The sequence below is a fragment of the Strigops habroptila genome, chromosome 9, assembly GCF_004027225.2.
Source record: "Strigops habroptila isolate Jane chromosome 9, bStrHab1.2.pri, whole genome shotgun sequence".
Lineage (NCBI taxonomy): Eukaryota > Metazoa > Chordata > Aves > Psittaciformes > Psittacidae > Strigops > Strigops habroptila.
Genome location: NC_044285.2, coordinates 2,565,852 through 2,585,874, shown reverse-complemented (window position 1 = coordinate 2,585,874; position 20,023 = coordinate 2,565,852). Strand labels below are relative to the sequence as shown.

Sequence of the window (20,023 nt, the reverse complement as noted above, 5' to 3'; positions counted from 1 at the left end):
GGGATGAGAAGGTGGTACCTCGAACTCTCCGTATTTCCATGCGTGATGCAGCTTAAAGGTCAAGATCCCCCATGTGATCTTATTAGGCTTCACTTACATTATCTGTTTACAATTCAAAATTGAAGTTTTTAGCTTTCTTCTGAAATTTGCACACATAGGTGGAATCTGCAGCTTTTATTGCTGCAGGATTACCATGAAATGAAAACATTTTACAGTAAAAATGGCCTTGAGCTGAGCAAGAATTTGGCATTATCAAAGTCAGCATAAGCAAGCGTTAATTTTCATACCGAAAGGGAAGAAAAAAAATCTCATTTTTATCAATTAGTGTGAAAAAACATTTTGAAAGAAGCAAAGAAAAAAGGAAAATATGTATCTGGGATGCAAAATGCAATGGAAAAAAGAGTGACTGTTTTGCTTAACTAAAGTATTTATCACTTCTACATCATTCTTACTGCAAAGACATTTAGCAGCACTCCTGCTAGTAAAATAAAATGCATGAATGCAGGATAAATGTGGCACATGGAGTTCAGGACACTGCAAGGTAAGAATAAAGCCAGTGAGCAAAGCAGTAAGATGGGAAAAAGAAAATCAACTTGATTTGGAAATCCTCACCCCCCCGCCCCAGCTCTCCAGATCAACACAGCAGCAGTTCTGCAGCTTGTTATACAGAAGAAAGCATTAATGGCTGATAATGATGGAAAAGGTTTTGCATTGAAGCTCAGCAGGTTTGTGATTTTCCTGATGCAGGGAAGACCTGATCTTTGGAACAAGGCATGGTGCATGACCAAAAGAGCAGTGACAAGATGTGATGCCTGATGGTGCCCTGTCTTAATTCCTTTGCCATGTGAGCTGTGAGATAGTTGACCTTAAAACTCCCATACTACCACTTAATACTGCACTTTCCCCATGCTGCAAATTTTCAGTAAGGAGTTCGTAATCCCAGTAAAGGAAAGGGCAAATGCTTTCTGCCACTGACAAACTAAACTCCAAGTGCTTAGATAAGAAAAACAAATAGCATCCAAAGCACTAAATCTGGATGGGTTTGAGATAAGAGCTGCTAAAAACCCTGTTAAAACTGAAGCCAGGGAGAATAAACTCAGAGGGGGCAATTAAACTTCACTCTTGGCTTGTTTGCACTGGCTGGGCATTCAAAACTGCCCAGAAAATGGCCACTCTGTGATTAACAGGGAGATAACAGGGTGTATTGCATGCTCCAGCTCCCGCAGAGGCTCCGGTTTTATGGACATGCCACTATGTGGTGCTAAACTTTATTAACCATAGAAGGAAAAAAATAATCCCAAATTTGAATTTTTAATGTTCTAAGTCCTTAAAAAACCATTTATAGAGTAGTTGATAGTGATTACACTAAGCAGCTGAGGAAAGAAGACTAGAATGAATATTGACTCTTCTTTCCCAACCTGTGGTTTGTGGTAAAGGAAACCATTTTCAATACTCCATCTTTCACTATTGGCAATTCTGATTGTGAAATAAAGACAACACCAATATTCTTCATTCTGGTTAATGCTTTTATGAAAGGCCGACTTGGATTTGGAATTGCTCTAAAGTCTACTAAAGTGATTAGATTGTTTAAACATTACTGACCTAGTTCATTCAGATAGCTGTAGGGTCTCCAGTCTGCAGTTTCTCTGTCAAGGGTTTTGTTACTGAGCTGTTCAAAAAGTATGATAATGGGTTAATGCTGAAATAAAGACAGTTCCCGCCCAAGACTACAGCCCAAGGATGGTATGAATCAAAATGGGAGATGACTGTTACCTTGGCCTCACCATTTCAGTTCTTTAGCTGTATGAATCTGACAGTTGTTCACTAGCATTAGGGAAAATCACAAAGGAAAGTCACTTCTCCAAGCAATGAACACAAGCATGCTGGAAAACACAGGATTTCCTTCCGCATCCAGGGATCACGACTGGGATGCTCGTGTGCATGGAGTGACATGCTGCCAGATTCAAAACAACTAATGGAGATGGATGGATCAAAATCACCTACATAACCATGCAGACAGGAGCTGTTTGGAACAAAGGGGATTTGCTAATACATCTGTGTATTTTTTTAGGGAAAAGAGATGTAATGGTTACAAGATTTCTCTCAATTCAAGGAAAATAACATTGGCAACAAGGAAGCATCAAGCCCAGTGCAGATCTGCCAGCAAAAGTGGAGAGAAGTCCAGGGCTGCCATCCAGATGCTGCTGCTGGAAAAACACCTCTTGCCATGTGGCAGCTGGGACCCTCCGTGTGCCAGCGTGGCGGTGCCATCTGGAGGAGGTGGCAATTGTATTAAGCACGTGTGTCAATGTGCTCTTCAATTTTCTGTCATTTGTAGAAGTCTCACTTGAGCCAGGTAATGCTAAAGCACAACACCAGAGGCAAGCACAGTGTCAGAGAGATGGTGGTTTGGGGGACCTGGGGTGAGCTCACTGGAGCATCTCTTATGGTGGTCAGCAAAGGGAGAGGAGCTGCTGTTTTGGGGCATGCGGCTCCGCTAGACTGCGTATGGAGAGGGACTTTTTACAAGGGCCTGTAGGGACAGGACAAGGGGAATGGCTTTAACCTGTCAGAGGGGAGACTGAGATGAGCTCTGAGGCAGAAGCTCTTCCCTGTGAGGGTGCTGAGGCGCTGGCACAGGGTGCCCAGAGAAGCTGTGGCTGCCCCATCCCTGGCAGTGTTCAAGGCCAGGTTGGACACAGGGGCTTGGAGCAACCTGCTCTAGTGGAAGGTGTCCCTGCCCGTGGCAGGGGGTTGGAACTGGAGGAGCTTTAAGGTCCCTTCCAACCCAAAACAGTCTGGGATTCTAGTGATCAGGTGAGTCCCAGAAAGGAGGGTCTGTGAATCACTGTGGTTGCTGAGTTTTCTACCTCAACATTTTCCCCTCAAAAGCTACATTTGCTGGTCCTGAGGAAGTGTCGGTTCAAGAGCAAATCCCAATCCTGTTTCTAAAAAATTAAAGTTATGAAGCCATCACAGCTCTCCTGTGTCTGCTTCCAAACTGGAAAGCTCCTGCCTGTTTCAGAGGGCCCAGCTCTGCTATTTTACTGTATTTACAAGAAAATGAATAACAATAAAGGAGGTTAAAATTGAAACAAAGCATTCAAAATTACCAAACCATTTCATTTTTCCTGATCTCTCATTAATTTTTGCTTAGCTTTCATAACGGGTTTTAAGACCCGCTGACGTTCTGAATTCTATTGGAATATAAAATCCCAGCTGGTTCCCAGGGTGAGGAGCACTGTGCAGGATGCTGTGCAAAAAGAGACCATGGCCCAAACCCTGTTTTGGAGAGACCTGCTTAAAGGAAACAGCCAGATGCAGAGGGATAAAGGGGCTATCCCATGGAGCAGCTGGGTAAGCTGCTCTGTGCCACCACAGCTAAAGTGGTTTAGCCAGTTGAGTCTGCTGCAAGGAGCACACCACAGCTTGTAAGGAGTAACCATGTCATGGGAGGTGGAGAAATACAGCAGGAAGGAGAAATGCTGGACCCAAAGAGAGGAGGAGGGCACGGGACTGGGCAGCCACGCAGGTCCTCTGCCCTTTGGTTTAGGTAGTGACCACACTGTGAAGGGCTTAGGGTCAGGATATCTCCTCTGGCAAAAATTCCTCTATAAATAGGGCAATGGGGACCTACAGGATCCTCTCAACCAGCCTGACGTTCTTCTGCGAGCTTCCCCAGAGCTGGGCCACTGAGGATAAAGCTGCAGGGGGCTGCAGCCTCTCCCTTATCTCTAGGGAAAGCATCTGCAAATATTCCTCTCTTCCAGGAACACCACATTTAGGACAACTACATTACATATTACAAACTGCCCATTGACATTTAGAAGCTTTTATCTGATCAAAGAAACTGGGTTTCATTTGGGTGGACGTTTGTAACAACCAGAGGCAAAACCTTGCCCTCACTGACTGAACCCTGCTGATTGAATTCCATTGACTCAGGATGCAGACAGTGGTGTTTTTACACCAGATGCTATCTGCCCTGGCTTAAACAGACACAGGAGGAACCATGGTGTGAGCATAGCACAGAGACACAGGAGATAGCACAGGCAGAAAAGGCTGTGCACGTACGCTCATACACAATGTTGGGTGTCTACAAGCACCTGCACAGTATTTTTAGAGCTATTCAAAGATGTACACAAATAGGATTCATCATTTGTAAAACACGTACTTGTGCTCCAAATGGGCTGAACTCCAGCCTGGAAGAAAGATTCGGGACACACAATAGTGCAAATACACCATCCACACACACACACAGATGTGTGCACATATATACATATATACACATATATATAAACATATAAATATACACACAGATACACACACAGACAAAGACAGATCAATGCCAGCACACAGAAAGGAGCCCATTTCAAATCCACGTGAAAGCCAGGCCCTGGTTGAATGAGACCCTGCTGCTGCAGAGCCACCAGCACTGCCCTTGAAAGAGGCATTAATTCAGGGTGGTTTTGTGCCCTACACTGTGTGGGGAGTGAAGCCAGATGATCACGACAGTCCCTTGTGGCCCCACAGCCCATAAATCTCACATCAGACAGCACCAGCAGAGCAGTGACAGCTACATCTAGTGCATCATCCTGTTCCTTCTCATTTTCTGTCTCCATATATTCCCAGTAAGGTAACGTGTCATCAGGTCATTGGGCACCTTTGCACAAGCCACTGTCCTCAAGGACATGCCCAGAGCAGAAAGTTGCTAAAGCTGGTTGCCTGCAGGATTTCTGGGGCAATCCTTGTCTGAGAGCAGTGGTTGTGACTGCACATCCTTGCTCCTGGCATGGACTGTGCATTTGGTATCGCCCAGTTGACAGCACAGGAGTCATTCCTTCATCAATCAGCAGTTCTTTGTACTTCCCCAAAGCTGGGAGCACAAACACTGACAGCAGATACATGGGATGGGTGGATGGGGGAGTCAGAGCAAACAAGGAACCGCAAGGTGAGGAAAAGCAGATGGGTTTGTAATGTGGTCACGGGGGAATGAAGCCGAAGTTCCTGGCTCCACACCCGGTCCCTATACATCAGCACAGCCCCACTAAGGGCACTGGCAGTTTCCATCAGCAGAGCCCACAGCTTTGGTCTTCATTTCCAGACCTGCACAAATCCACAGACTCTGATTTTCAATCCAGCTGCACCACTTAAATCACATTTATTAAAGTCGTGGGGTTTCTATTAAAAGCTGTCGCTTTGCAGGATTTATAAATCAGTTCACAAACCTAAAATTTGGCATGAAGAGCTATGGGCTAGAATTGATTTTTTTAATGAAATGATTTGGGGACATTTCTAAGTTTTTCAGAATGCAGTCATTATGAAGAAATGTGATTATAGCTGTCTCTTTGTGCTACCATCATTTCTTAACACACTATAATTTGTTAACTTATTTTTTTTTTTACGATGCAAGATACTTCCATTTTTAGTGTGAAGCAAAATTGCTTTTCTGGAGGAAAAAATACTTCATAGTAAATTTATCCACTAAAAATCCTAGCTTTTAATTTTAGCAGTTTGGTTAAAACTACCTCATATCTGGCAACTTTGCCTTTAAGATCAACGAGATGCTAGCATGAGTAAAGCCAAATCATTATCTGCCCATCTGAAATAGCTGGATGGATCCCAGTGGCAAGCTGGTCACCAACATGCCATTTGTCAATGCTTGGGTTTTTAAAGAAGTCCATGGTGATTAGGCAAAGAAGTGCTGGCAGGAACTCCATCATCCTTTATCCTCCAGGACAGCAATCGATAAAGAGTTTTGCCATCAATTTCCCTGACTCCTGACTTCAGGTTTCCATGGTCCAAGCCTCTGTTTCTCAGTTTTAGATGGCCATCCTGAAGACTCTGCAGCAATTCTGTATTTGCAGTTTTTTTTCCTTGGACAAGTTTTAGTTAAAGGTACTTTAATGATACTTTCTGCGGTTGAATTCCTTTTTATTAGCTGGGTGACATCCAGTCAGACCATTTCCAGTGACCTCTGTTTTGCAGTTTCTAATTTTATGTGAAGTCTTTGGTAGAATTTAGAACTTCTTTTAATAAATGGGAATCTGCTGGCTTTAAAAATTCAGGACATCTAATAGCAATTGATTTTTATGATGTCTGTAGAAGCCAGGAACACCTGGACTCTAGCTGCGATGGTGTTCTCCTTTGCTAGGGAGCGAGAGTGGAATTAAGAGCTCTGCAAAGGCACCAAGTGAGAATTCTCCATTTGCTTGTGACACACCAGGGCAGCAGCATCATGCTTTATACAGAGTATTCTTCACAAACTTTGACAGCCTTTTGTACAAGTGAGATATATTCCTGTGTTCATGCACAATTCAAATCTCAGACACAGAGCTGGCATTGAAACATCGAGAGTGGTTCTGTGAATAGTCCCACTGACCCCTTTCTGAACACAACAGGTCCTCAGCATCTGAAAATCAGGTCTTTGACTCAAAGAATGAGAGCTCTGATGTAAAGACATGAGTATGGAGTGAGTCTGTATCTCTATCTGCTTTGGAAAATTTTGGTGCGGGAATTCTGCACAGTTTCACTTGAGTTCATGTATGATACTCTTTGCAGCATCATTATTACTTGCACATGGCATAAGAATAAAAGCCAAAGCTACTTGTAGGAGCTAATAAATAAAGGTCAAATTCTGGCTTCACTTAAACTGATAGTAAAGTATCTATTGACTTCAGTGGGGCCAGCATTTCACCCAAACTGACTTTGCAAGCTCACTGATGTGGGAAGAGCATTTACTTGTAGTGAGGTGCTGGCAGTTTAAAACTTGCCTCTGCCTCCTCCTTAACTCCAATGATGGTTCTCCTGAGCCTTGCACAGAGACAAAGCTCAGCCCTGCAAACTCCTGCTGGCAGCCGGAGCAGGCTTTAGGGGGACAGGGCTGGAAGGGCTTTGATCACCGAGTCCCCACGTCCAGCTGCCTTTTACTGCAAACACCAGGCACATAATCACTTCGATGGCTGATCAAGCTCCATTTTAACTGTAATCCGATTTCTTTGTCCCATTAGGCTTACTGGGAAACTATTCCAAAATCTCACTGATCTGATGTTAGAAATCTAATTTCCAGCTTCGATGCATTCATGGCCAGTTCATCCTCATTTGTTCTCATGCCAGCTCTGTCATCTAACTTAAATAGCTCTTCTCCCTCCTAGTGTTTACCTCGCCGTATTTATAGATGGCAATCAAACTCCCTCTCAGCATTCATTTTGCTGGATAAAAGAAGCCAAGCCTTTTTTAGTCTCTTCTCATACGCTCCCCCTTATCCTCCCACTTGCTCTTTTGCCTGCATGTGTTCCAGTCTGAGCACTCCACTAGCACAACTAACCAGCCCTGTATACACCAGGAGGGTTTTCATGCCTCCACTCACACTTGTCTCTCAGCAACTTCAAAGGCTTTACCTTCAGGACATGCATAGGAGCCTAAGCAGTGGCCAAAATTCTGTCTGGCAGAGGGGAAAAGAGGAGGCGAGATACCTCCCACTGGTCCTAGAAGAGTTGCAGGAAGGCTTGGCACTGCTCCCTTCCTATGAAGACAGACCTGTCTCCCAAACTGTGGGCCTCAGTGTGGCAATGGACTGTTTAGCTCCTGCTATAAGCCATCCTCACCCACCTCACTTCCCCAGTGAGGTACCCACAAAGAAACAGAAGATAAAAAAACAGAAAAAAATAACAGAGTGGAAAGGACACCAAGGGAAGAGGAGAGAAAGGGCAAAATAAGACACAGAAAGAGAGAAGAGGACAAGAGGGGCAGAGGGAGCACAGGAGAGAAAAAGCCTTCTCAAACTGGAGCAGGGCTGCGTCTCCCCATTGCCCTGTCTTTGTACCTTGCCCAAGCTGTGTCTCTGAAAGAAGTGATAGAGGAATGGCTCCAGTCCACCGCCTCAAGGCATGATCTCCTTTGAGCACAGGGAGGAAAACACATCCAGGGCTCTGGCTCAGCAGTTCAGAGATTCCTCTGCCATTTTTTTTCATCCTGCATCTGTGCTGGTTCCTTTGTGACCTCAGCTGGCACTAGAAAGAAATGAATCCTCCAAGTACAACTTGTGCACATTACCCTGAGAAAGTGGGAATGGCACCAGGCAAACTGATTTGGAAATGAAACTCGCTAAGGCAGCCATTAGGGGCTTTATATGCTCTTTTGTCTTACTTGGCTGGAGAACTGCATAGACAGAAGCAGCTTATTTTTGGCCATCCTCAGCTATTCAGGAGTGCAAAGCATTCTCATGAATAAGTAAGATGGTGGGAGATCTACAGGAAATATCAGGCCATATATTTTGATAAGTGCCCTGAAAATACCAGATCAGGACAACCTGCTGACTGACTACTGATAACAGTACTACAGCAGGGGGAGCAGCTTCCAGGCTGGTCCAAATGCACCTCTTGGGTTTTAAACCTTTCCTGCAGCTTAATATTTGAAGCAGCTCTGCGACAAGATGGCACTGCAGGCTGGGAAACCAGGATAGGTGCTTGCTTTGACCTTTTCTGAATTCATCTAAATTACTGCAACAGGATTAGTGATCCAGACCCACGCTCATGGTTTTCATCCTAAATTTAACATTATGAGCGTTTGCACTTTCAATTTGGGGAACAAAACTGCACGATGCAAGGGGACCATCTACACTGGAAAACATATTTACACATCTGTCTAAACTTCTCTCTGAGAAATCTCTGGAGCCAGCCTTTCTATTACATTTTAATGAGTTTTTCTTTTAATAACCAAGGAATGACTTACAGGAGCACATGAAGAAATATTTTTGCATTCCCTGTCTCATACAATAGTGTCTTTTTTTGCATCAATCTTGTTCTCATGGCTTTCCAGTTAGCAGAGCTACATTTGGATTAAGGTGACACAGTCTGCAAGTACCATCGTTTTTAAAGCTGACAACCCTGATGGAATCAAATGCATTTCCTTTTTCCTCTGCTCCCTACCCTTTGCCCCACCTTGGCTTATTAAGGCTCTAAAAGGAAGAGCAGTCTTACACTTCCCATATCTGAATCTATTGCTAACATGGTGAATTGAGTGACAGTGTTGACCATGAACGGTCCTAGGGAATCAATAGAAGCATGTGATGAGTAACTCCTGGATGTTTTAGCAATACAGTCTGAATAGCTCTGCTGGAAGGCCATAAGTAGCAGCAGAGCTCTCAGAATGTCTCTGGATGAGAACAGTGCTCAGAAGCACCCTAAATACCTTCTTGCATCTATCTACTTGTCTGTGTCAGTGGGAAATTTGTGTGTCTACTGATCTGGGAAACAAAGCAAGGTAGATTACTGACTTAATGCTGCATTGATTTACTTTTGTTACATTAATGGATAATTACTCTAGTTATTTATCTTCTCTGAGAAGCAAACATATCTTACAGTTGCTAGACACCTAGCACTATTGACCCAGACAGGCATGTGCTAAACTCCAGTTACCACGCACAGAGATTATGAAGACGCACACAGAAAGCAGACCTTTTTGTGTCTGTTAGAGCTCCCACGTCAGGAACTCCTACACTGGGGTTTGAAATAATGCTGGCAGACCACGAGATCCAACAGGCATTGCTTTGGTTGATTTCCTTGAACTGATAATAACATTGCTACAGTGGGGTGGGATGATATCTACCTTACTGGAGCTGTTTCCATCCAGATTACTGGTAAAGAAGCGTGAAGTCACACCACATGAGAGAGTGTGGTAGCTTGGATTGGAAAAACAATGTACACTGCCGCTACCTTGAGATACATCTGGGGAGAGAACAAGTCATCACAAAGTATTTTGGAAGCCATACTGATTCTTAAGAAACTGAAAGCATGGTAGAGATGATGTAGCTTAGAAAACTTTGTTAAAGTTGTTACAAAATGTCTGCAGGTGAAATCTATCCTGCATTATCATGGTGTGAATCTGGACTATTAACATCCCTATAAGATAAAAAAGCAAATTATTTCATTAATGCAGTGTTATCTTTTTGAAAGTCTTAAAAAAAAGTAATTCCTGGCAGTCCAGCTGCTTTGCAGGTGAGGGAAAAAATGCAAAACTCAGGAAATGCATGGTCTGCAACAGTTTCTTCCTTAGTTTAAACACATTTAAGAGCTACTGATGAGAATAACCCTTGGAGTTATGAAACAATTAATGAAAGCTTTTTTGATAGTAGTTAATGTTAGAAATTCAGGTGCTATAACCATACCAAGGAGTCCAAAATATTTTACATAGCTTTTTGTGCAAAGACTTACAAAACCAGAAAGCTGCAGCACTGAAAGGCAAACTTGGGCAATTACAGTGTTACGCTTAGAGACATTTCATCTATTTCCTCACTTTAACTTACCAGCACATTTACCAAAGTAATTTATCAAGAAAGGCATCATATTTACAGCGGCAGTTCTAATGAAAACATCAATCCCAATCAGGTTCCAGCTTAATAACAAACTGATAAATAACAAATTGATATATATTTCAAGGTACCATCAGAAGAAAGGATGAGAAGCAGCATCATTTCAATAGCCAAGCCCTGTAAGAAGTAAATGAATGGGTTTTAATAAACCATGGGCTTAAACTGTAGATGGAAAGGTTAGTTACGGGAAACACCTTCACGTTGAAAGGGTAATGAGGTGCTGGGATGGCTGCATGACCCCATCACCAGTGATGTCTAACGGAGGTTGGCAGCAGATGGGTGAGGAAGGACACAGACCTGGCTAGCACTGCCTGCAGGAGGGGGGTACACAGTCACCATCAGCCTCTCCTTGCCCTCTGCCTTTGCATTTCTGTGAGCATGCACTTCGCTTTGCTGACATCTTGTGGAGATCTAGATTTAGCTTAATTTACTGCAAAATATCCCGTTTCGAATAAGTGGTTTTATCTGCAGGGCGTCTATTCCAGAACTGCTCTGGCACAGAGCTGAGAGAGGACACTGCCCAGGCACATGCATATCTGACTGAGCATTTATTTTCTGCTGAAACATGCAGAGCCATTTCTGAGGTCAGCTCTAAGTGCAGAGCCTTTTAGTACTAGCTATTTTCCGAGGTTGCTGCTAACAAAGTATCTCTGATCAGGATGTGATTCCAGAGCTACAGTGGTTGCATTGAACTCCTTTCAGCTAGCCACTGCCCAGCACAGCAGCCAGGCTGCCAGAACTCTGCCATCTCCCCTCACTATAACTCTGTGATATTTGCAGTAGAATTAACAAGAAACAGATATCTCTTGAGATAATGAGAACTGGGGCTGGAACCCAAACAGTGTGTGCCCATCACAAACACAGCTGCTCACAAACAGCCTTGAACCTGCTAAGGAGGGCTTGGCAGCTCCCCAGGGGAGGAGAGCTCATCCATCCTTCTCACAACCTGTGCTCCCAGTTAAATATAGACACTTGAATCCATGTCTTTCTGCTTTGTAGGTGAGTGTTGATGGCTGAGTCACACCAGCTCTCAGCTCTGCCTTTCCCCCTCCCTTATCTGTCAATGCCCTCTCTCAGCTGCAGGCAAGAAGGACCAGCTCCAAGGGAAGAAGGCACAGTCCACTGCCTTTGCTGCAAGATAAGGGCACACACCGACAGTTCCTGTGAGCCAGCTGACACATTACAAGTTCACACCCAGCTTATCTGGCCCTAGCTTGTTTTGTGCACCTGAAATGAGTAGAAGGAAAAGCCTACCAGCCTGTCCTGCTATGTAGCACATTGCTGAATTAATGAACCTGGGCTCGTACACAAGTCTGCATCACCAAAAATCTTTTCTTCCTTCATTGCATGCAGCACCATATACTCAGAATTACTCCTTCTACACAGTTCCATTTGGTCGATACTTAAGTACCTACCCAAGCTGATTTACCTTGATAGCACAGTCCATTTTCTACACATTTATTCATGAAGCTCTTATAACTGCTGGCTGGAAATACATCACATTCAAATCTAATGCTATCCCAGTTCAAAAAAATAAAATAAAACAACCCACGAAAACCTCTCTCTTCTCAAAGATGAGAATTTTATTCTGCTCTGAACAGTAAGCTGAGACTTCAATGCTTTAAAGAAAGAGAAGGATTTAAATTAAGACAAAAAAAGCCCAAAGGTTAATGTTGACATGGGGAGATCAGGCCTGGGAAGGGATCAATGGTGGCAGAGCCTGGCTGGGGCATCAAGCCTGAGGCTGTGCTCCAGTGGAAGACCCAGGAGGCCTGGATGAAGGCCAGGATGCTCTGTCACTTGAAAGACTGAGCTTCTGCTCCGAGCAGGGCTGAGGGTGACACCGAGAGCCCTCGTCCCCATCCTGCAGCGGCAGCAGGGCAGGGGGGTGTGGAAATCGGGCACAAGGCTGGCCACAAAAATAGGGAATAACTAAGCACCCTGCATAAAATACACACCCAAACAGCTCAAGCTGCAAAATGGAACTGTTTTCTTCTTCTGTGTGGATCTTCTCCACCCATACTGGGTGTCAGTGGGGTGGCTGAAGATTCCAAGCAGGACAGTTTGCTGTCACCTCCTACTACACATCATCTGCAGATCATTTCTGTAAATATCTTGTCTAGGGTGCAGGATCTGTGATGCTCTATTTGTACTGAGCTCTGCTTAGGTTTTGGCTCTCAGCATAAGCTGAGAGTTTAAGACCTTGATAACACCTCAAGCATCACTTCAGCCCGTAACCAAGTCTTTGTGAAAGTCCGGAAAAGAAATCTCTGCTGCTCTCCAGCACTGCTGCATAGTTTTCCCTTCTGTCCCCATCTCCTTTAATTAAACAACCTGCACTTTAAAATCTTCTGTTGGGTGCAATGTACTATTCTTATGCTGGGGAGCACCATTTTGATTTCAGGCTCATTTGGGAAAGTCTGCTCTCAGATCCATGTGCTGTGGTTGAGCTCTCCCAGCATGGATGGTTTTTCTTTTCCACTGGCTGCTGGGCAAAGCGTTTGTTTTGCTGCCACATCATTCATCCACAAATGCAAAAGAATCTAAGGGCTGCCCAGGGGGTTCCTTTTCCTTATAATCTCTCTCACACACATGCACGGATTATCAGCATCAGAAGAGCTGAAGACGTAAAGACCAAAAACATCCTCCAGAAATAAATTAATGTGCTGGAAGAAATTACTGCCTCCAGGAGCCAGGGATCTGTGTATGTGACTCTATTCAGAAGCAACAATAACAACACTACCCTAACAAGAGTAAACAAGCAAAAGAACAACAGCGATGATTCAGGCTTGCCATAATGGTATGACCCATACAGGGCTGGACACTGCAGTCACTGCTCAGGTGGAATTCCTGCTAAAGTCCATGGATTTCCATGGGATTATATTGATTGGACAAGTACATTTGCATAGTATTCTGCCATTAATCCACATAAAAAATTCCAGGTGAATCCCTGTTACCTCTATGTAATACTGCTACTGTCCTTCAGCATGGTCTGCAACCCACAAATGCATACATGCACTCATTTACACACGTTGTTGCCATCCATCCATGCTATGAGCCTCTACTTCTTTTCTGTGATCTTGTCTCAGTATCCATCTCCCCATTTGCTGGGGAAGGTGCATGTCAGCACCTTTTGCTGTCTTTCTGCTCTACAGAAGTGAAAGGCTGACAACAGCATTGGTAAGGCCAAAGCTGGGAAGGTTACTGATGGGTGGAATGTTTCAGTAGGGAAATGTACTGGAGAACAGACAGAATTTGTCAGGGAGCCTTCAGAAGCCCTTGTCTAGAAGCTGTAAATGCCCCATATAAAACAAAGACCATAACTTGAAACAATACTGATACCTGCAGACAATTTATAATGACATGAAGATGGAGCCGTGTGATTTCTAACTCAGTCTTCCTCTCCAAGATCAGATAGCAGATTTCTCGTGACCTCCAGAAAGAGATGTCTGACCCTACTCAGCTGCAGCTTCCTGAGTGATAAAACTTATATTGCTACAAGGACTGCACAAAGAAAGAAAGAAGAAAGAAAAGGCCCAGTCTCTGCATCCCCATCACTGACTGAGATGAAGAGGAAGAAGGCATTATCCAATTTGTTTCTAGAGAAGCCCATACAGCACCACTGACCTTGTGCTGTTCTAGATTGCAAGGACGTGGTACTTCAGGTTTTTTACAAACTGAGCTGCAATGCCACAAAGGGCAAGAATTAAATTCACTGTCATTGCCCAAGGCCCATATCTCATGTTTGATGCAGCTGAAGGATGCGATTCCTCAGATATTTATGATGTATCCATGGATTCAGCCATCCCCAGATATTTTTTTTTCCTCAAGCACTGAAGTATAAAGTGGCATCAGGAGCTCTGGGATAGGTGGCTGCGCCTGAAAGGAATGTGAAGAACATTGTATAGGGAGATGCAATGCCCACAAAGACAGAACCTCCAAGGACAGTCCTGGGCTACCAACATCTTCAAACGTAATGGCTTTCTCTCTGTGGCTGAGGAGGAAAGTCATCTGGCTATGACAGCTTCAAAGGATGAGAGAATCCTTCTTCAACATTAAGGTTTTTTTGGACTTGTGCAGAGTGTGAGACTGGAATACCATCAGGTTGACTGGGAAGTCTCCATTCATGGTAAAACATGGATTAAAAACAGCTGAGGGATTTTTGCTCCCTTGTCTGGAAGGAAAAGGTCAATCAATCCAGTCAGGAACTCCCAACAATATTCCTCTCCTTATTTTGATATTTCTAAGTTGTGCCTCTGAAGCATGCTGAAGCATGCTGAGTTACACATACATTAACTGGGAAAGCACAGCAATAAATGAGGTGTAGCAGGCTTTGTAAACAAATGGATACAGTGCCAATATGAAAGAAATGGATCACTGAGAAGTTCAGAACATTTTTCCATGCCAGTGGCTGCGATCTGCTCTCTCGGAACTCGGAGCCTCGCCACTGCTGAGATGTGCCACAGTTGTCTTTTGCATGTTCATGGTCTGGCTCTTCAAATGATGTTGAAATGACAAATTTCAGGCCAAGTTGTGCTGGCAACTAGCCGAGGACCAGACAAGCCCTCTCTGGCAACACTTGCATCTTTTTCTTACCCAAATGGGCGGCTTAAGCAGAGCCTGCAAAGCCCAAATTAAAAAATAAGAGGCAATGGAAGCAAGCCCAAGGCTGATTTTTTTTCTCCATCTTGTAGCTCTCAGAAGAAAGAATGCTCTAGTATAGGCCTGGGTGGTCTAAATATGAGTTTAGTCAATGGTGTTCAGCAGACAGCCCCTGATGTCCCCCAATAGGGACAGATCAGAGGAAATAAGAAGGAAGTGAAGTCGCCTCCTGTCTGGCATCCTATCTGAGCCTGGCCACAGAAGAATGAAGAAGAATAACAGTGTTAAGAAGGAGATTTCATCCTCCAAAGTTTACCCAATCTGTCAAGAAAAGCTGTCCTCCGTAGCAGTACCAGAAGATAGAAAGAAGCAAGAAATGAGAGCTCAGTATGACTTTTTTTGATCTTAAAGAGCCTTCCTCTTCCTCTCTCCTGCTTTCATCAGCTCCTGTGAAGAAAATCTACACCAGCTGCCTAGATGATGGGGATTGGGCTGCACACAGAAGGAAGTGACAGCAAATAGGATGCCTCAAATCACTAACGGCAACATAGACAAAAATAAAACCTTATGATAGACCCATTCAATTCCATTCCTCAAGCAAAAAAAGTCTTCTGAGGGTTTCACAAAAGGAAAACTTCTCTGCACTGCAACTCCACTTAAAAAGTGGAGTTGATGTATTCCATGTAGCATATTTCTTGCTTAGGTATATCGTGTATCATATTAACTAAACTTTCATATATAAAGCAGTTATATTTGGCTTCCTGTCCCTGTTAAGTGTTAAATGATCACAGTATTCAGGGGAAGAACAGAAGTATCATTTTTGAGGCTCAGTAATGCATTTTATAGATCACAGAAGCTTATATTTCTCCAACATACAGAAATGTGAGTCTATATTTGATTAACATAAAAAGACCCTTACCAGAAAGTGAGTAATCTGTATTAGTCATCCTCATGGCTGGAGTATAAGATACACTTGGCATGTCATGGCCCTTCTCCTTCTGTTTCCGTCGATACCACACAAACAGTGCCAGCAAGACCATAATAATTAGAAGGAGAATAATAATTCCAATGATTGCTCCCACTGAGTGCCTCTCTGATCCAAGAGCAGGGCTAATTTTAGTATATGGGTTTAATTCTTCCATCATAAGAGCCGCTGTTAAAAGTAATTCATAACACACTGTAAATTGAATCATGCATTTCATCTTTGAAACACTATTTCTTTAAAGCAAGTACATCATTGGAGGGGGAGAGAGAGAAAAAGAGAGAGATTTTACAGGCAGAATTTCGCTGTACCTTGGTCACATCGGATTCCTTTGAAGCCTGGACTGCAGTAGCAAGTACCTGTGACATGGTCACACGTAGCATTATTCATGCATTCACATAGTTGTTTGCAACCATAACCAAATGTTCCTGGTGAGCACTCTGGGAAGCCAAAGAAAAGATTGGAAAGAATTCTGTTTATTTCAGGAATGAGTGAAATGCTTGCCATGGAAAATTCAGTAGAAAAGTCTCCCTGGTTTCAGTGTCTCTAGGATAACACCCTGCTGTTAGATCAGTAATATTTTAAAGCAGGAGATAAATATATTTAATGTACAATTTGGGGTATGACTTATTGAGCTGTAACTTTCTGGAAAAGTCTTACAAGACTTTACAAGGATGAAACCAATAATAGGTACGGAGCCTTCAAAAGGCTTGATATACATTAGATGTGTACAGAATTTAACAGGGCGGGAGCTCAGAAGCTGTAGACAACATCTTGAAAGAGCACAGCATTCTCTACCAACTCCGTGTATTTGGTGAAGTTAGAAAGAAAAGTTTTCATGTACCTCTATGTGAACACAATAGAGTTTTACCAAATAAATCTCACATGCTTTCGTACTTATCCCTACTAGGGCTAGAAGGTGAATATAACATTGTATGTGGAATTACAGAATTGAGAATCTGAATGGTGTGATTTGCTCCGCTTCTGTATTAGAGTTCCTAATATAGAAGAAATTTCTATCCTGTCTTTGTATTTCTATCAAAGACAAAATGATTGAATGTCCAGCTGTGAAATTTATTCACACAGTTACCATGATGGGCTATTACAATAAATCTGTAGGCAGCTTACTATACTTCTTCAGGCACTATTCAATAATAAATTGAAAGAAACAACTTCTGTCACATCCTACTTACTTCTATGGAGAAGGCACAATATTGAATGCATGCACACTTGCAATAGTTCTTCCATGTTTGTTTTAAGATGTGACTTCTTTTGTGTCACTGCAAATGTTTTGCATAGCATGATGATACCTTCTCAATGTCAGTCTCTAAGTAACTTATAGTAGGCAAAATTTACTAGTAAGTAATGAACAGTAGCTAGTATCTGTATAATGATTTGCAGTGTATTAAAGTTGTGCCTCTTTCTTCCATCTGCAGGTCCTCAAACAAGGAAAAATAAAGTTATTACCATTAATGCTCACTTTGATATTAACCAGTAGCCTCCTTAAAATGAATGAGGCCTAAATTTTTGCACTGCACCACAGAAATGATATCTGCATTTAGGCATTTCATCTGCAATGCAGTGTGACTGTCCATTCAGCAGGATTCTGTGAAGGAAGAGTCTTAATGAAGAGATACTTCTAGGTTAAATAGTAGAAGAGCAAGTAAATTCATCTGCAGTTTGGATAGAAAAGAAAACCTCAGGCTTTGTGCTGTCAATGTCAAATTATAAATGTAGGTTCTTGTGTAAATTCAGCTATGAATTAGGTCTACTATGGAACTTTTTAGTTTCCTGTTTCATTTCTGGTTGCAGTAAGGGTGTACACAAATTCACAGTAAGTTGGGCACTTACAGAGTTACAATGGTGCCAGATGTAACCCCCACATGAGCATGCACACTTGGTCCTGAGACACATGCTTTGCTGAGTGCAAGTATGTGCAAAAGAAAAGATGTTCATGAATTGGAACTGGATGAGCTTTAAGGTCCCTTCCAACCCAAACCATGCTAGGATTCTGTGATACAGCTTACATTTTTCTATTAATGAGGTACAAGTTGTTTGGGAAGGCTACATCCAGTCAGCACTGCGTGCAGTGACCTGCTTTTACCCCACCTAACTTTAGGCTGGAATGGAAAGGACTAATTTGCAGAGGATTCTTTTTCTTTATTCTTGGACTATGCAGCATTCAGGAGATGCTGCCTTCTCCCTATGGATTATATAAGGTGCCTGGGGCTACTGCCATGCTGACATCAACACCTCATTTAAGAGCCTGTTTCTGCAAAGAATTCTGAAATACACCCTTCCCCCACTGGAGAAATAGAAAAAATGAAGTCATGTTGCTACTCACTTTGCTCACATTGTTTGCCTGTAAATCCAGTCCTGCACGTGCACTGCCCAGTGATGTGGTCACAGTCCGCTCCGTTCTGACACTGACAAACGTTGGCACAGTTTTTCCCATAAAAAGCAGCTGGGCAACCTTTCAGGAGTCAGAATAAGGAAAGACTAAGAAAGAAGCTGAAACACAAACTCAGATGTGTTATCAGCACAAAATATGTAAGCCTATAAATCTACGGATGTTCAGCCTCTGTATATTTAATAACATTTATTTGATCATCTAAATGCAGAGATACTACGACAGCCAATTTTCTTGAAGTAGTGTTTCTCATCTCTTACAGAATTGCCTCTTAAATGTTTCAGAAGAACAAAACCTTGACCCATCTATACAAGCTACATTTTGAAGAAGTGAAAGAAGATGGTTAAACAGAAACTCTGAAAGGCCAGAGATCAGTCAATTACTTGCAAGTGAAAGAGCCTTCTTAAAAGGCTCACCTGAGTTTGATCTCCTCTTTTGTACAGTGCTATGATTCTGTGATAATTTGGCTCTAGTAGGATGAGAAACCTCAAACATTTTCCTAAATCAGACCACATATACTAGGATTTTAACAAGCAGGGACACTGACTGTGCAAATTCTGACAATGAACCAGTAATCTAAATGGTTGGTCCCTCCTTTATCGAGTGCCAAAGGCATAAAAACCCTTGGAAAGCTTCAGGACTATTTTCGTCGGAGTGATGTGAAGGTATCACAAGTGAAAACCAGGTGGTTTAACAGGGAAGACTGCAATACTTGGAAGAGACACGAGGTAGCAGCACATGCTTTGACAGATTCCCTGGCACAACAGTGTCTCTGAAAGGCTTACGCTGAGTGCAGTAGAGCCCCGTCCAACCATGAGTGCATCTACATTCTCCATCGTATGGGCTGCACATTGCTCCGTTGTGGCAGTTGCATGAATGAAAGCAATCAGGGCCCCAAAAACCAGTGGGACAAGCTATGAAAATAAAAAAGATTTGTCAGCTGACAAAAAAAGCAATGATAGTGTGTTAGTGCTGCGAAGGAACAACAATAAAGGGAGGACCTGTGAGACACCAGCAAAGGCAGAACTTCACATTGCAGAGCTTGGCACTGCTGCAACGACTCCCTGTCCATGACCAGTTCTTCCAAGCCAATGATTGCTTTGCAAACCCAGATGCCAATCTGCGCCTCACCCATGCTGTCAAGCCCTGGCACAGGGGATTTCTTACAGCAGGTTGAAGGAGGGGATTCTTCTCCTCTACTGCACTCTCTTGAGACCCCCCCTGAAGTCCTGCATCCAGCTCAGGGGTTCCCAACACAAGAGGGATGTGGAGCTGTTGGAGTGAGTCCAGAGGAGGCCACAGAGATGCTGCAAGGGCTGGAGCAGCTCTGCTCTGGAGCCAGGCTGAGAGAGCTGGGCTGGGGCAGCCTGGAGAAGAGAAGGCTCCTGAAGGGGAGACCTTAGAGCAGCTCCAGTGCCTAAAGGGGCTCCAGGAAACCTGGAGAGGGGCTTTGGACAAGGACCTGTAAGGACAGGACAAGGGGAATGGCTTTAACCTGCCAGAGGGGAGATTGAGATGAGCTCTGAGGCAGAAGCTCTTCCCTGTGAGGGTGCTGAGGTGCTGGCACAGGGTGCCCAGAGAAGCTGTGGCTGCCCCATCCCTGGCAGTGTTCAAGGCCAGGTTGGACACGGGGGCTTGGAGCAACCTGCTCTAGTGGAAG

General features: G+C 43.5%; 1 protein-coding gene across 7 annotated transcripts in view; it reads right to left on the bottom strand.

Moving 5' to 3' along the window:
- MEGF11 (multiple EGF like domains 11) overlaps positions 1 to 20,023 on the bottom strand; it is a 269,153-nt gene that overhangs the window by 13,845 nt on the left and 235,285 nt on the right. For 4 of the 7 annotated variants that reach the window (XR_003993113.1, XM_030497269.1, XM_030497271.1 and 1 more), the window contains 4 exons: positions 19,149 to 19,277; positions 18,298 to 18,426; positions 16,265 to 16,393; positions 15,891 to 16,124 (listed from right to left, as the gene is read on the bottom strand). Coding sequence is in view for 5 of the 7 variants with exons in the window: in XM_030497269.1 (XP_030353129.1) it covers positions 15,891 to 16,124; positions 16,265 to 16,393; positions 18,298 to 18,426; positions 19,149 to 19,277 (621 nt within the window). In the remaining 2 variants the exon portion in view is untranslated. Of the gene's footprint in view, positions 1 to 1,602; positions 1,670 to 9,606; positions 9,726 to 15,890; positions 16,125 to 16,264; positions 16,394 to 18,297; positions 18,427 to 19,148; positions 19,278 to 20,023 lie in introns of all 7 variants that reach the window. The other 3 variants (XR_003993112.1, XM_030497267.1, XM_030497268.1) reach the window with 1 other exon arrangement.